Source organism: Rhinopithecus bieti, unplaced genomic scaffold, assembly GCF_001698545.2.
Source record: "Rhinopithecus bieti isolate Rb0 unplaced genomic scaffold, ASM169854v2 scaffold_2254, whole genome shotgun sequence".
In the NCBI taxonomy this organism is placed as follows: Eukaryota; Metazoa; Chordata; class Mammalia; order Primates; family Cercopithecidae; genus Rhinopithecus; species Rhinopithecus bieti.
In genome coordinates, this window is record NW_016803982.1 from 4,924,800 (window position 1) to 4,942,098 (window position 17,299).

General features: G+C 43.0%; 1 protein-coding gene across 1 annotated transcript in view; it reads right to left on the minus strand.

The window, feature by feature from the left end:
* FARP1 (FERM, ARH/RhoGEF and pleckstrin domain protein 1) overlaps positions 1–17,299 on the minus strand; it is a 328,142-nt gene that overhangs the window by 34,600 nt on the left and 276,243 nt on the right. Inside the window, exons 14-16 of the mRNA XM_017862101.1 lie at positions 7,188–7,375; positions 5,797–5,886; positions 4,589–4,722 (exon numbers count right to left, since the gene is read on the minus strand). Coding sequence (XP_017717590.1) covers positions 4,589–4,722; positions 5,797–5,886; positions 7,188–7,375 — 412 coding nt within the window. The remainder of the gene's footprint in view (positions 1–4,588; positions 4,723–5,796; positions 5,887–7,187; positions 7,376–17,299) is intronic.

The window sequence follows — 17,299 nt, forward strand, 5'->3', positions numbered from 1 at the left end:
AGGGAAAGTCACATTCACTAGATCACTTATGTACCAAATTCTGGGGAACTTTTGGTGCATATTATACTTTAGATCTTTTTCCATTAATGATAATCATTGAAAATATTATCATGGAATAAAATCTACACTTTAGTTAACATAACGTACCAACGTTGTTTTCTTAGTTTTGCCGACTCTCCTATGGTGACATAAGATGTTAATGGGAAGAGGATGGGTGCAGACCATATACAAACACTGCTGTCTTGGCAACTTTTCTCTGGGATTATTTCCAAATAATTATTTCCAGATAAAAAGTTTATTTTTAAAAAATGATCAGCTTCCCTGCTTTCTCTGTGCAGTGCAGTATACTAAGTCCTTTCCAGACACTGTGCCATTTGCGTAACACCCTGCATGGGAGATGCCATCCACATTTCACCCAGGAGGAAATGGGGTTCAACAAGGCCCACACCTACAGCTTAACACACCCTCACGGCAGGGGTGTGACCTCAAATTCGGATCTTACCCATCCTAATCGACAGGAGCCAACCTGTGCTTCCTGTATCACGGCAATGTGAGGAAAGGCGTGGGTACACATACATGCACTGAACACACACACGTGTAGTTTGTCATTCAGTAGCCACAGTGAATCCTTTCTTAATAAACTTCCCTGTGACCCATTCTTCTCACTGAATAGATTCAGCCAGAGGATTGCCTGTTCTGCATAGGCAGTGATGGCCCATGTGTGTCCTCAGGGACAGAACTGGCAGCGACGCTCCATGCCCACCCTGGATGTGACACCCACACCTGCGAGAGGACCCGGCCCTCTGTGCCCTATGTGCCTGCCTCCTCCTTTGAGAGTACAAGTCCCCCATGGGCAAAGCCTGCCACTCACACATTCACCTACTCGTTCATTCATTCATATATTCCTTCATGCATTGCTTGTAGACTAAAGAAGCAAGAGTTATAACCAGTCTGTGACATGCAGACCAAGGAATCATAGACTGTAAGGACTGTCAGAGGCACTGCAGGGTTGGTTGTTGCAGAAGAGGTATTCATCATGATCACCCCAAGAAGTACTTAAAAAACAGATTCCTAAGTCTCACTCCTAAAGTTCCGATTCAAGAGCACTGGACAGGGCCTGGCAATCTGCATTTTTCAAAGCCCCCTCTAGTTCCCAAGCCCAGTGACTCTGAGGTACTGCCAGGTTTGGGGTTTTGCTCCACAGTAAATCCTGTCTGGACATGGACAATCAGTCTCTGCTGGAGCACCCCAGAGGTGGAGGAGCTCCTGACCTCACAAGGCAGACGCTCACTGCCACGCTGCTCTGAGGCTTCGGAAATCCTTTTCTGTATTCAGATGTTGTGCTTCTTGGGAAATTCACTTCACTGTTTCAATTTTGTCCTCTGATTCCACTAAGAAGATGCGTATGCCCTTTTCCACAGGACCGGGCTGCAGGTACCTGATAGGAGCCATCACGCTTTCGAAAGTCTCTTCTCATCCAGTCATTTTGTTATAATGGAATGCATTCTCATCCCATTTCACACGTGAAAGCCGAGTGTGGTGTAGTGTTCTGCGAGAGTGCTGAACTTTGAATTTTGAAGGAGCCATCCTTTTCCAGGTTCTGGGCTCTTTTTAATGAGGCATTTTAGGGCAAATGTTCTTGACCTTGGCTACACTTTGGAATCACCTGGGAAGTTTAGAAACTACCAATGCATTGGTTCTACCCCTCAGAGACTCTGATATAACAGGGCTGGGTTATATCAGGCTGCTCAAGGTGACTTCAACGAGGAGCCAATGTTGAGAGGTGCAGATCTAGAGACACTGGTTTCTCTCTGTGTTGGTCTATGGCTCATACTAAACTCATTCACACTCAGCCTTTTTGCCTTGGAACTCCTGCCACGCCAGGTCCTCCTCATCATGTTCTTGAGTAATTGATTAGCTGAACTTCACTGCAGCCCTTTCCAGTGATCCCTGACCAGTGTTGTGTATTTGGTTTGGGTCTATTGTTGAAAGGCTACTGCAGGTCCCACTGATGGAGCTGCTTGTTGACTATCTGCTTTCTCTCTAGCTTTGAGAACTTTACATGCTTCTGGTGTCTTTCTATAAAACATGGGTTAAATTATGGATCTTAGAAAGATACTTTACTGAAAACCCTCTGGGAATCAAATTATATCAACTGCTTTTTAAGCAACTCAATACTCTCATGGAAGATCCATGCAGGCATGTGGCATTTATTCCAAAAATGAGTTGTATTAGACAGCTCTCTGCATTTCTCTCTGGTGGCATCCTCCAATGGGGAAGCCAGCTGAAGCCGCCATGATGGGCTTTTAGGGTACTGCAAACTGATGACATTTCCTATGTGTGGCCTCTCCAACCTTATTAAATCAACTGCCACATGCACTGAGACTGCTACAGTGACGTCAGCTCAAGATGTCGTGAGCCTCCAGGAAGATTTGCCTAAGACGGTATGAACACACGTCTCGCTGGCCAGAGAACAAACTGCCAAATGGGTTCTCCAGAGTTGTAAGGTCTTTGACCCGAAGATGAGAGCATCATTCAACTTTGTATGACTGATGAGACACGAGGCAGAACACACGTGAAAGGTTCTAGGTCAAGCTTGGGAAGGTAAAGTTACATTTGGTAGAATTTTTATTTTTATTTTAGAGACAGCGTCTTGCTCTGTCACCGAAGCTGGAGCGCAGTGGTGCAATCATAGCTCACTGCAGCCTTGAATTTCTGGGCTGAAGTGATTCTCCTGCCTCAGCCTCTCCAGTAGCTGGGACCACAGGTTTGCATCACTATGCCTGGTTAATTAAGTATTTTTTTGTTGAGACAGGGTCTTGCTATGTTGCCCAGGCTGCTCTCGAACTCCTGGCCTCAAGTGATCCTCCTGCCTTGGCCTCCCAAAGTGCTGGGATTTACAGGCATGAGCCACTGTGCCCGGCCAAATTTTTATTTTTAATTTTGAAAAGTGACATTTCTCTTATATTCATAATACCAAGACTCTAGATAACGTGGCATTTCCAATTTTTCCCATTTCCAGCAAGGCTGACTCTGTACCTATTATTTCTCCATTCCTGGCTGTGCTCTCCCCACTGGGGCCTCTCAGTAACGCCTGCCACCTCCTTCTCTCAAGGGAAGGAGAATTGCACGTGAACTATCCTCCAGGTATAAAAAATGTACAAAGTCGGACATCACTTAGGGGGATGAGAGAGCTCCCGCTGCCCCAGCATATTGGCTTCACAACACAGAAAGCAGCTCTGCTTAGCTATTCAACTGACACTTGAATGCTGCAATCTGGCATCACCTGAGGCAGGACAACCTTACACAGGGCTCCTTCAGGCCCTATGCTCACTGAGGGCCCCTGAGGCCACTCCAAACCAAATTCTCACTGGTAGTGAGGATACAGCCCATAATGGGTTCTATTTCTGCCAAAAACCTTTTGCTATTTTCTCCTGGCATTTTTCAAATGCATGTTTAGTAGACAATCAACTCCCCATGCGTCTCTCTCCATATAATTGTCTTTAAAAAACTGCCATAGGAATTATCTACAAAACCTTCTATTTTAGGTAAAAGTGTAGCAGATTCTGCATGTGACAGTCCACAAAGCTTTTCCTGTTTTTTGTACCTCCCTCTTCTCCCACATTAATGTTTCATCTGGTATTTAATGGATAGGCTTAAGATTATTATTTTTTTTTATTTTTATTTTTTTCTGAGACGGAGTCTCGCTCTGTTGCCCGGGCTGGAGTGCAGTGGCCGGATCTCAGCTCACTGCAAGCTCCGCCTCCTGGTTTTACGCCATTCTCCTGCCTCAGCCTCCCGAGTAGCTGGGACTACAGGCGCCGCCACGTCGCCCGGCTAGTTTTTTTTGTATTTTTTAGTAGAGATGGGGTTTCACCATGTTAGCCAGGATGGTCTCGATCTCCTGATCTCGTGATCCGCCCGTCTCGGCCTCCCAAAGTGCTGGGATTACAGGCTTGAGCCACCGCGCCCGGCCAAGATTATTTTTAACCAATCTGCTATTGATGGACACTTAGGTCATTTCTATTATTTTAATTATTCATTGGATGTCTTTGTTCAAATGGCATTTCATGTATTAAAACAGATCCTTATAATTCAAGGTAAGGTAAAAGTGTGTGTGTGTGCGCATGCACATGCTACATAGATCCGTTTTTCAAAGCATGTTTTAGACACTGGAGTAGAATACAGAAAACTGCACAAGGCATATATGTACTTCATAAATGACTTAAAGCAAGCACCAGTAAAATATTACCAGCACCCCTCAAAGCCTTCCTAAGCCCGTACTCTTTATAAACCCTATTGCCCCTCCAGAAGTAACTACTGTTTTTATTTTGTGATAATCATATAATCATGGTAAGAGAGGTAAAAAATCCATCTTGAAGAACTGCAAACCAAAGGAAAGAAACTGTAAGTGAGATCGAAATGCATGTCGGATTTCACTGAAAATCATTTGAAGGCTGGTTTGTTTTAAGCCAGTTTCCTGCCTTTCATCTTTGTTCCTGCCTGCTGCTTACCAGGGACAACAACATAAAAATAACATGAGAAAGAGGGAGGGAGAAATGTAACTGGGAAGTAGAAATGTACTCACCACAGGGCAAGTCGTTGCTCAATTTCCTTGAGAAAATTGGTATGAAATTTGTGCAAAGGTTCAAAATTCGGGAATATGAGACTTTTCAGGGTTTCTGGCATGGCGTCCTCCTTGCTCACCGTGCTCTGAAACCACTGGAAATAAGAAGACGATGCACTTACAGGTGGAAAGATCAATGGCGAGTGTCTGCAGTTCTCCAGAAGTCACATGCAGCCCAACGCACTGGGAGGAGCCAGGGCTTCCTGCAAGGTTCTTGGCATTTCAGGAACACGGGGCTGCCCAGGCCTTACTGCTTCCCCTTTCTTTCCTTAGATGGGGTAAGAAGCAACCATCTGGATATTACTGCTTTCTGAAGTTTGCTACCCATTGACTGTTTAAGCCGGGAGAAATCTCTTAAATGGGGAACTACTTGAATCAAAACCTCCATTCTGGCCAATTTACTGGATAACCACTAATTTATGGCCACTGAGTATTCTGTGCGTCATTCCTTTAAGAACTTCCATCTCTGTTCCTTTGTTAAAACACTGGGCATGAAGGTGGCCAAACCTGGGAATAAAGCCACAGCCTTCACACCAAGTCGCTCCTGTCGCTGACGTGAGCTGGGTGCACGATGCTTAGTAAGTACCTGTCCAGGGCCTAACAAAGTCCACAGCCCAGAGGAACAGAAACTCACTGACCCCATTTTCCCTCCCAATTGGCTAATGCTTTCCCAGAATCCAGGGGTCAGGAAGACATCTGCAATGCTCTGAATTTGTTTTCAAGACTGAGCAGGACTGATTAAATTAAAAAAGGCAGTCTTCTGGCAGATTTTGCTGACAAGGCCCAATTTATTATCAAAGATAAAATGAATCTCCTGTTCACCTCCAAGGTCTCCCGTGACCAAAAATCAGCAGTTATACTTGGCAATGGGCAAAACACGAAATGTTCTGGGCTGGTGCACACAGACAGTAAAACGTTTAATTTTAATTTTCTCTACCTCAGGAATTTCCTTCTTTTGCACTTGAAAATCATCATTATGAAAAACGTTATAGCATATATTCCCAATTAAATATACTATTAGCATTTAATTTCTATACCCTAGGACCACAATCCTTTCAAATGAAGTCAGGGAATCCAACATTTCATTAGCTCCAGCCTCCCCTATATAGCTGAGTATTAACTGAGATAAATCATGTAACTGAATGCTTTTGGGGAAATACCGCACATACCGAAGTGATAACTTCGAGATCCTTCAGATACGTTCGCTCGGTGGTAGACACTTCCTTAGCTATGAAGTATGCTTTATCAGTTGGGAATCTCTGCAAAACCCAGCCAAAGAAACAAGGCACAACAATCATTTTTGAGTATATGTCTCGGAGAATATCCTCATTAAAGTGATATATTACTAACTTGGGATCTTTTGTTAGCTGGTATCAATGAGAAATAAAATTCTTAGTTATTCTCCTTTTTGTGTTAGGAGAATAAATTAGAATGTATTCTCCTTTCCGTGTTAAGAAAATAAATAAGAATGTATTCTCCTTTTTGTGTTAAGAGAATAAATAAGAATGTATTCTCCTTTTTGTGGTAAGAAAATAAATAAGAATTACTCTTTTCATGTGAGGAGGAGCTAGGCTAAGATAATGGATTTCCATGATGAGAATATAGTCTAGGAAGGTTTCCTTCCCGGTAAAAATTACCATCAGCAAAAGGACTCAAATTAGGCAAAGGAAATACATAAAAAAGGAACTGTCTCGTCCTATGTCCGCTAGCGGAGTTGGTGTTCATGACATGGAAGTTACATTGTGGGAACACATGGTAGCTGGGTCTAAAGGGACAGGAGTGAGATAAGCTGGTGGCATCATCGGCCTGAACTCCCTTGGTGGCTGTCAGTCAGGTGGGCAGCCAGCCCCACCGTGGAGCAGGCCGGCCATCCAGCCTTGCTTTCTCTTTAAACAATAAGTGCAAGGAGGTCGCCTGTTGTCCACCATTTTGCCCTCTTCTCATAGGAGTCCACCTGACTCCACTGCTGGGTGTACACACAACAGATTTCTAAGCAGAGACTCAAACAAATACCTGGACACTCATGTTCACAGCAGCCAAAAGGTGGGAATCGCATGACTGTCCATTAACAGAGGAATGGATAACGAAGTGTGGTTTATACACACAGCGGGACATCACTCAGCCCGCAAATGGCAGGCAGTTCTGACCTGTGCTACATACGGATGAGCCATGAAGACAGAATGAGCCATGAAGACAGAATGCTAAGTGAAATAAACCAGTCACAAAATGGCAAATACTGGATGATTCTGCTTATAAGAGGTACCTAGAGTAGGCAAATTCATAGAGACAGAAAGTAGAATGGGGGTGCCAGGGGCTGGCAGGAGGGGTAAGGAGGAGCTAGTGATGAATGGATGTAGTTCTGTTTGGGAAAATAAGTTCTGGAGATGGACGGTAGGGACGGTGGCACGACAACATGAATGTACTTAATGCCACCAAACTGTACAACTGAAAATGGCTCACATGGTACCTTTGCTCTTATGTATATTTTCCAATTTTTAAAATTCATACACACACACGTGCACACACAGTCACACACGCGAGTGAGCCCTCGGCCCCGTACCTTCCTCCGGCCCTCATCCTCATCGTCCGTCCTGGGGCAAGCCTGGTCATTCAGCAGTGGGCTGATCAAGGGAGAGGTCTGCTTGGTGTCCGGGCTCAGGTTGGGAGACAAGGTCACGTGGGCAGGGGCCACTCCCCCCTGCGAGTTCACAGACAGCTCGGAAAGGTGAGGGCTGCCAGTCAGGGAGCCTGTTTGGGGATGAGAAGTTTTAAAGAAAAAAAAAAAAAGGTAATTTTTTCTAGGACCTGATTTCTATTCACTACTTTCACCTTTTTCAAATTGTAAGAACTTTGACTACCCCCCATGGCAAACCTAAAGCGATTCTTTATTTTCTAGTATTTTTCCTAAGTCAAAGCTGCCTTAATAAAGATAGCATGAATAATTCAATGGAGCCTCTGTTATGTAATTAATTGTAAGATAAGAGAACGCTGCTTAGATAGCAATTAAAATAGCCGAAAAGCATAGTGTATCCCAAAATAGGAATTTCATCTCCCAACTACTGCTTATTTCTAAGAATTACTCAAGAAAGACACAGTGTCTATGTCACAATGAGACGTGGGGAAATGAGTAGAAAATAGAACTAGACTAACAGGCATCTAAGCAACTGGTGTACTTAGGACACACTACGTCCCATAACAATGGGTCACAGCTAACAGAAAGGTCGAGCAACTCCCCATTCTACAAAGAACAGAAGCAAGCTTGTTATACCTGGTGATGTCATTCCATGTCTCTCACTGTTTGGGACAGAAACACTAGCATCACATTACAGGCATATGTGATCACTTCAACATGCAAAACCAGACGTTATTATATTATCACCATTTCCCTTTATGAGACAAAAGTGACAGGGCACCATGAGTCCTGGATAAAGGATATCATAGTAAGTAAGATGAAAATGTGGCCAGGCGTGGTGACTCACGCCTGCCATCCCAGCACTTTGGGAGGCCGAGGCAGGTGGATTGCCTGAGGTCAGGAGTTTGAGACCAGTCTGGCCAACATGGTGAAACCCCGTCTCTACCAAAAATACAAAAAAATTAGCTGGGCGTGGTGGCATGCAACTGTAATCCCAGCTACTTGGGAGGCTGAGGCAGGGGAATTGCTTGAACCAGGGAGATGAAGGTTGTGGTGAGCTGAGATCGTGCCACTGCACTCCAACCTGGATGACAAAGTGAGACTCTTCTCAAAAAAAAAAAAAAGTATATATTACCCGCTATGAGTCAGCCAAGGGAGATGATATATACAGGATACTCTTTGCCAATATACTTTTGCAAATATCTGTATCTCAACCCACTGAAACTACGTGGGATGTTTCAGAATATACTTCTAACCTAAGTGTTTTTGCCCACCACTTATATTTATACTAATAAAGCAGATTTGCTAGAGATAATATGAGGTAAGCAAAGTTAACGTAACCTGTAGTCCTGTCTACTACCATGATAAGGAAAGACAAAGTCAGAGCTTTCCCAATTTCTCAGTCTACAGTTTCAGGCTCGCTGCTACTTGGTACGCTAAAGATCTCTCAGGGCAAAGGGGGAGGGCGGTTTTCTGGGAGCACCCCCATTTTCCTGTCATCTGTTCTCACCCTCCGGAGTCATGCATGTGCATTTTGGAATTACAAGATACAACACCCTACCTAGAATGGAGCTGATGAAGTAAGGGTGGTGAATTTGATCCCAGTATAAACGAACCCTGGAGAAACCACCACCAGCCCCCACCCTTGGTGCCAGGTTGAGCAGTCAGCGGCACCGCCAACACAGTGGAGGGGGAACCACTGTACCTGGAGAATGACAAAAGGCAGAGGTCCTGCCCAGGGACTACTGGTTAGTGCAATGATCCTTGGATAACAAGGTTAGTAAATGTGAGGAAAAGGCAGATTCAGTAAGCTCGCATTTTTAAAATCCCTCTGCTTTTAAATCCTGTTTTTAATATACCTCACTAAAATGAAGCCTTGTGTTAGACAAAGACCCCATCACCCGAAACACCACCAGACCCAGAAAACCCCGGAGAAAAAGGCCAGAAATTGCTTCACAAATGTCAATTTTATTGACACTAGTGCACAACTAAATACAATAATTGCAAAGGAAGTGGAACTTGTCAAACAGAAAAGGTGACAATGAGTTAGAACTGCAGTTATTTCAAGGTACTACACTATTCTTTAAAAAAAAAAACACACACAAAGAAAAATGTTATCACTACAAATAGGAAATAGAAAAGAGAAATTCTGGCAGTCTGTCTAGAGGTTAAAACATTTCATGCATTTGTGAGTTGCTGTTGGAGAGTTGTTTTTTATTCGTCCACCATCATCTGGCAACATTCGGGGCTTACCTTCAGCTCTCGCACTGTGCGTGAGATCGGGGGAGGCAGTTATAAGTGAGAGCATGCTGGACCTTGACTTTGCAGTGACGTGGAACAGAAAAAGCATTCGCCTCATCATTGAAAGAGTTGGAGCCGAGAATGAAAGGTAGTTAGAAGGCCAGTGGGAAGTGGAGCAGAGGCAAGGAAATAGCAACTAGCAGGCCCTAGACAGCATTCGGCAACAGACAGGAAGTGAACTGCCACTTGGGGCAAGGGACAAGTAGGGTGTGCACACTCCGATCCAGCCACCTCCACTCTCAGAGGCCAAGAGCGAGCCCCCTTGCTGCACTGCACCTGGGAACACTCATATTTAGGGGACAGAGCAGTTGGAAGAAACGAGGTAACAGACTATGGTTCCAGTAGAGAGCCTGCCCTGCCAAGAAGGTGTGCCACGGTTCAGTCAGCTGGATTTGGAAGACTCCCCGCTGTGCTCCAGAGGAGACAGGATTCAGAAAACAGAGGGCTGAGTGGGAGCTTCAGGGTCACCTGCGTACCTAAAGCAGGGAACAGCTCAGGATCAGCCCACAAGCTGCTGGGGGAAGGCTTGCTGCATTTCACTCATGTAGCCTAAAGATGTCAGTAACAACTACTTAATATGTGTGCTCTGCAGACTTGGAATGACAAAATTAGGGTGATCAGTTGGCCTTTTTCCAAGACACCACTCCAGCTTTGCTTATAGGGCCTAAGAAAGACAGGGCGATGGGTGTGTTTAAACAGCAAGACCAATAAGCCAAAAAATATCAAGCAGTCTGGTCTAGAAATTTATCAGCATTTTAAGGAAGGGAAAGGCATGAAACTCAGTTTAGTTTTGCTATTTGAGTTGCATCTGTGGAGAAGAGGCCCTTTCTCTCCTTGCAAGATAAATAATCTGAGGCTTTGAAAATGTATAGGTGACATGGTCCAAACAAAATATGTAACTCATTTACCTTTCAGCAATTAATGAAATATGCTGACAAGGGGGCAATTAGTAGAATTTGGCAGCTTGATAAGTAATTAAAATTCTCTTTTGACTTTGAGCCAGGGTGTGTGACAACAGTCTGTACAAACTGGTGTCCACACCAGCAGGTGTGAAGAGCTGTGTCTATAAAAAGCCAATGTCCAACGTCGCAGTTATTAGAACTACGTGGAATCGGTTTTCACTGAAGTAGTCCATTTTACAAAAAAGCTAACAAACATGGTTCTGTTGTTAGGTAAAATGAGCCCAGTTGGATTTATATGGCATTATAAAGCTTGTTCACATCTTGCAGTGTGTCGCCTGCTTTGAAGGCACAGCCCCAGACAGCGGGGAGAGGAAACTGTGACTGACACTCATTGCTACTCCATGAAATTATCGATGCCTTTGGTATTTCCAGTACTTCTCCCTTTATGAAAAAGTAATGCAAAGTAATTTCTTTCATTAGGGAGCTCGAGGTAAATAATTTGGGGGGACCCTAAGAGGAAGCACCTGCTATTAAGGCAATAGGTGGAAAGAAGTTTACAGAGATTAGAAAAAAGATCAGTCACACGCTGAAAGTCTAGAGGCTTCTAGTGTTTTCAAAATTATTTTTCCTATTTCCTGAAATTGTCCTGCAATTTCTTAGGCATTCAGTTAGATGTCAGGTTAGTAGCTCTCAAATCCTTCACCTCTTCCCTGTGATTTCATGACCCCTCCCGCCCCCCTGCCATTCATCTAAAAGAGGTTTGAGTTTTGCTGCCCCTCGGACTGAAAATGCCTCCAGTCATACAGCTCTTAAGGGAGGCATTTCTAGTAATTGCTTTATAGAATCCTTTTAAGCATACACATTCTCATGGCACAAACAATTATGGAACTTCAAATTAGCACTGCTGTATTTATGGATTTCAATTTATCACTCAGCCCAGAAACTGCCTGTGCTGCTCTATCTTTGCAATTTAAAACACGCTCATCATTCTTCCCTCTTGGCTGGTCTGGGGAAGCTGGGTCTGCAGCGTCTTGATCAGCTCTTTGGCAGAGCTGCTGAAAGGCAGTGGGAGGAGACTTCATCATCAATGTGCCAAAGCCAGGCCTTTCTTCCCGCTTTGGGATTGGGTACAAGCTGCCTGTTAACCATGTACCCATATTCAGGGCTTCAACACAAACTCACACAATTCTGGGAAAGGAAAAACACTTCAAATCTACTTTTCAAGTAATAAAATGGCATTTCTAGTACTTAACTGTACCTGTTCTGTTTATTAAATTGGTCTCCAGTTTTAACTACATAGGTATTATTTTTTTCCTGTAAAGGGGAAACTAGAAAACTGACAATTAAAAAAATAGTAATCCAAGATATGTTTATTAAATAGCTAATATTTGAGAGTGAGAATACTGACCAAAATGAGAATATTGATTGCTTTCTTGGCTTTTCTTTTCCAAAATTTTAAAGTGCAATTATAAAAAAGTTTATATGTTTTTTCCTTCAATATACCCCCAAATAAAAGTATTTATTTTGAAATCTTCTGGGTGCCACTTATCTACCACAATTTGTCTTCTTTTATTCTGTTCTAAAATATAGGAGATTTTATCTCTATGTGCCCAGAATACGCTCAAAAGGCCCAAGTAGGAAATATATTACAGATGGAAGTTTTCATCTATTTTTTTTTGAAAGGCTCTATTTCAATCCATATGCTCTAAGAGGATACAATTAAGCCTCTCTAGAGATTATCCCACTTGAAAGCCAGTTATCAAAAAAAGGGCAGTATTATGCTGAATAATAGGTAGCTTCCTGAATAGGCAGGACTCACTAGAGTCTGATATCTAGGTTGGGGCCCCGCTCAGTGGAATACACAAAGCTGGCGGTATTTTATAGAAATTACAAAGTTCCACAAGAAAAACCAGGTTATAGGATTACCCATGTTAGCAGTGTGGTCCTCTTCTTGATACCTGAGGTTGCTGAGGGTAATGTATGTGTGCTTCTTATACCCAGCTCCTTTAAGAAAAGTTTCACAAGCAGCTAAGCATCAGCTTCACAGTTCATCATCAAGCAATTCAGAAAAGCAGTAGCAATGCAACTTCCAGAAAAAGAATTGAAATGCACTAATGGAAAAGACACAGGAGAATGCTGCTTTGTTTGAACACGGAGGTGGCAGTGGTGGTGATGGTAGTGGTAGTGGTGGTGGTGGTGGTGGTGGAGGAGGAGGCAGTGTTTGGGTTGGGAACATGGTGCTTCGTACCAATGAAAAATACCATCTTGTACTCAGGACAAAGCTTCAGCCATCAGTGGCAAAGAACAGTTACAATGGACAGTTTTTACAGCATGACACCTGTTAGGACAAGTAAAAGCCCCTTCAGTTTAGATCAACAAGAGATATTAATACCGTGCATACACTGTGACATGAGCTTGGCCTTCCATGCTCAAAGAACCACCAAGCTCATTGTTATTGGAGAAGCCAGCATTCTTCCCAGTGGTATGAGTCCATGCTTTATTGACATACTGCATTCTTCTGCCATGGAGAGAAGATGAAACCAGACAGCATCTGTGAGAACCTACATGTTGGGTGCCCATCAAAATGAAAAACAGCTCATCGGCCATCAGAAGTCAACTGGGACCAAGTCAGGTGAGGCCTTCTCTACATTCCCACCTACTTCCCCACCCAGCAACACACACACATATCTACATATCTATAAGCTAAATTATCTTATAGATATGACATAGGTAAAGGTTTCTATCCCCATTTAAATAGATGTTTCCATTCAAAACATAAAGGCAAATCCATGGGTCGGCTGTGTAGGCTCTCCATGCAAGCTACAGTCACAGATGCGCTCTGTTTCAGTGAGACCTCTCCTCTAGCTACAGTGATCCTGCTCACCCCCAAGGGCCCCGCTTCTCCCATGCACTGCCCAAAGTATAAAGTGCAGGCCTTGTCAGAAGAGCAAAGTTCACCTCCTCTTTTCCCACTTTAGTGAAATCTGGCACCACCCAGGATGATGACTTAGGATATGCTTTCACATGAAAGCTTGCAGTCTGGGGAATAGGATCACTGTATTCTAGAGGAAAGAGGTATTCCAAGTACAAATTGGTATTCAGCAGTGTTTAAAAAAAAAAAAAAAAAGACATCAGACAGTGCTCCAACAGTGCAGGAACAGAAGCTACACCATGCTTTGAGGGTAAAGACAGAACGCTGAAAACAAAGCCTTTTCTCCTAGATAGGTACATGCTGACGAGACACTGCATACAATGGAACAATGGAAAATGTTTTCCCAAACTGATTAAACAAATGACAAAAATGAGAATGAAGTCCCCAGCCTTTTCTATTTCAAATTAATTTGGTGTATTAGAAATTTTAAATAAAACATATTATCTACAGTATTAAATATACACACAGAGAGAACAGAAGGGAATTTGATTAATAATATAGGCCAAGCTGGTGAGGTTTGGTTAGTCAGGTTTTCACAGCAACCTTAGGCAGAAAGGGGAGTAAGGGTAAGGGATTTATCCATCAGCCATTCTTGGTGCTTCTGGAGCAAGCAGCCAGTGTGCGTCCTTAACTAAGGAAGACCTATCTTCGGTCTTTCTATAAATCACTGCAAGGAAATTGAAAAATGCTTTACTTCCTACAAAGAAACTTTGAGACCCAGAAAAAAAGGAGTTGTTAGCTTGGTTTCAAGAGCCAGAAAAGGTCATCTATGAGTAATAACAGACTGGTCACCATGCCACTCCAGGCTCCTAAGTGACCCTTCTATCATTTCCCACTTAAAGGCCAGCTATCAATCCTGATTCATAATAAAGCAGACTCACTCCCTCACAACCCCCCACACCACTACTGCCTCCACATCGCACTCAAAAGTAGAGTCAATCACTGTCCGATGCTTTTTACTCCACACACACACACGTCTGCCCGGTGGTCCTTGCTCCCTCCTTAGTGGCCTTGGTCTGTGTGCTTTTCCATGTTGCAGTGATTTCTAACTACTCCTCACTCCTCAACATTCTGCAATTGCTGCACCTGGCCCCAGCAGCACACTCAAGTATCTCACAGCACAAATTTCCATAACCGCATTGGTGGCGCCGGCCCTGTAGAGTTAACCTTTTAGACTGACTTGCAACTACTCATGGAGATCAGATATCCCGTGGCAACAGTTGATTACTTTCATACAGAAAGCCACTCCAAGACAAATCAGAGTAACCTGATCTGGAGACTACATGAAGACGCAAATGCACTGCTTCCACTCCAAGTAACACTTAAACACCAGGCACCGAGAAGATGCTGAAGGCTCGGTTTCCAGGCTACCATGCTGTGATGGCTGTGTCAAGTGGCCAATCCACACCGCAATGATCCTGAACAAATCAGAGTCTATTCAATGTTTAAAGCTTTCAGGAAAAGAAGATTTTCTTTTGGTAGACGCTAGGGACTTCTTCCCTAGCGTCTACCAAGATGTTTAATTGCTTTCACTAGGGGTTAAAAAAAAAAGTTCCTTGTGCTAAAGGTTTTGTTTTTTCTTTTCTTTTTTTTTGGAGTGGTGTGCTGTTTATTTTATGAAATGAGAACTTTCTTCAAAACAAGATGCTACTTCCCCTCCTCCCAAACACACATATGGCACAACAAATCAGCATTTACCACTTCCGTTCACGGGGAAATGCTTGGAAATCTCTCTCTAGGTTACTCTAGGAAATGACAAAGCTGCCCTTTTCAAGGACATATCCAAACAGCTGGCACCAGGCCACTTTTGATCGCTGATGTCTACAACTCCAGGCCAAATCATCATAAGAGATTTTGTGTGTGTGTGTGTGTGTGTGCGCGCGTGCGCTTTTTGTCATTATTTTTTAATAGAAAGAAAACTGCTATATTAAGTGTCATGCTAATTTTGGCCTAAAAGTCACAGCTTCATTTTAAATTCCAACAACTGGGAGAGGTGTGCACATGTGCTCACTAGAGACATCAATTTTTATTAAGTTTCACTCAATTAAACAGAAACAGATGGAATTAAACTAACAAGGAAAAAAACAGGACCAGCAAATTCTTTAATGTTGTCAGAGTAAATGTCTTTAATCACTTGCTGCTCATAGAAGTTCACTCAACGGTACCTTTCTCTCCATATGCTCTTACGGGCTTGGCTAACAGAGAACCCACATAAAACTCCTCAGAACGCTGCCACTTTAAGTGGAAATGGTAGCATGGATTATCTTTAAATGGCTACCTCTTTAAATTTATGCCTGAGGTTGCAATTTTTTGAATTTTTGTAATCAGACCTTGACGATGACCTTGAGCGGTAAGATATAAATAACTCCCACATGCTTAGCGTTCCAATAATGGAACACTAGGCATAAAATGGCTATGGTTCAAAGAAACCAGCTCTATTACAGAGATTACCTAGAAAGACTCTTCTGCAGTTCAATTTGTAAAATGTAGTAGGAATAGAATAGACTCCTACCATCAAACTAGAGGAAGGCCAATCTTAGAACTAAGCCTGGAGAAATGTTTACAGACTATAAAAGAGAAAGTCCAGAGAGAAACAGTCTTTCTGGGGAATGTAACTCAAAGAGCTCTTGAAATTCTAGCTAATCAGAATAAGGTCCCAGGCAAAGAGAAGGGATCCAGCCAGAGGCGAATAAAAGCAACATAAACCTGACAGTGAAGGGAACCCAGATTTGTTAATTTAAGGCCGGGTCTGCCTGTAACCCAATTACACACTAACAGCTTCAGTTTCACCAGTCATTCTGTGCTGAATGAAATATGGAATAATGCTTTAAGTAGAAACAGGAGATTGAAAGCATGTGAATACTGATTACAGGTATGAAACAGAGCCGTGTGCACACTCATGGCAGTTTCAACAACATTTAAAATGACAGATTGATCTTTACATTATTTCTTCCTTTAGAAATTGCTTGACAACAAAACCAAATTTTTGCTTTTGGAACCAAATTCCAGGGCTAATAACCAAAGTTGAGTTTCTGATGCACATTCAGAGCAGACCGGACTTTGCATATTTGGTGGGAATTTTGAGACGCTCATGCTGTGTTTTAGTTTTGCAGGTCTAGCTTTTTTCAGCATTGCCTGGCTTAAATCTTCAAATAAGTTCTAGAGAATAAAATCAGAATTACTTACATTTCAAGTGCAGGCCACATGGCACAAATGGGGGAGATAAATTATAAATTCCCAAACATGAATCACACATGCAGGGAGGAATCCGGCCCGCAGACTTCCTCTAATTAAACGCCTATCTAATAAAATAGTGTCAATGGCACACAGATGACTGTTAAAGGAGCTGAAGCCATTTATTTTGAGTTCTGGAGCTCATTAAATGCATTTCTTCATGTTAAAAGAATTTCTTGCGTTTGTATTTTGCCCTTAACAAGCAACAGCAAAGGCAGCCACAAAAGAGTCTAAAATTTACATATTTTGACATAACATCCAACAAAAGATATTAGCGCAAGGAGGCCCTGGGCTTTAAGATTTATGTTTATACAAGGCTTGTTTTCCATTCATGGTCTTAAGACAGTATGTCACAGAGCAGCTAGTGAGTGGCTGGTATGTGAAGGCCTGGGTCCCCTGTTGAGTCAGAAGACCCTACACTAGCCGTTGTCTTAGAAAGATTGGTTGAGAAGTCTCGGAAACCCTTTGAAATCTGAATACATTCAGAAGTCTCTAATATCTGCTACCTAGTATCACACCCAACCCTACCTCTGGCCTTCCTCCACTCTTAGCTCAACTTCATGCACACGCATGCCCTTCTTAAGCTAGAATGAGATCTGCAGGCTGGGTAAAGACCTGGAGGACTGGAGTCTCCCCAAAGTCAGAAGGCATGGAGGGTGGCACGGTAGATG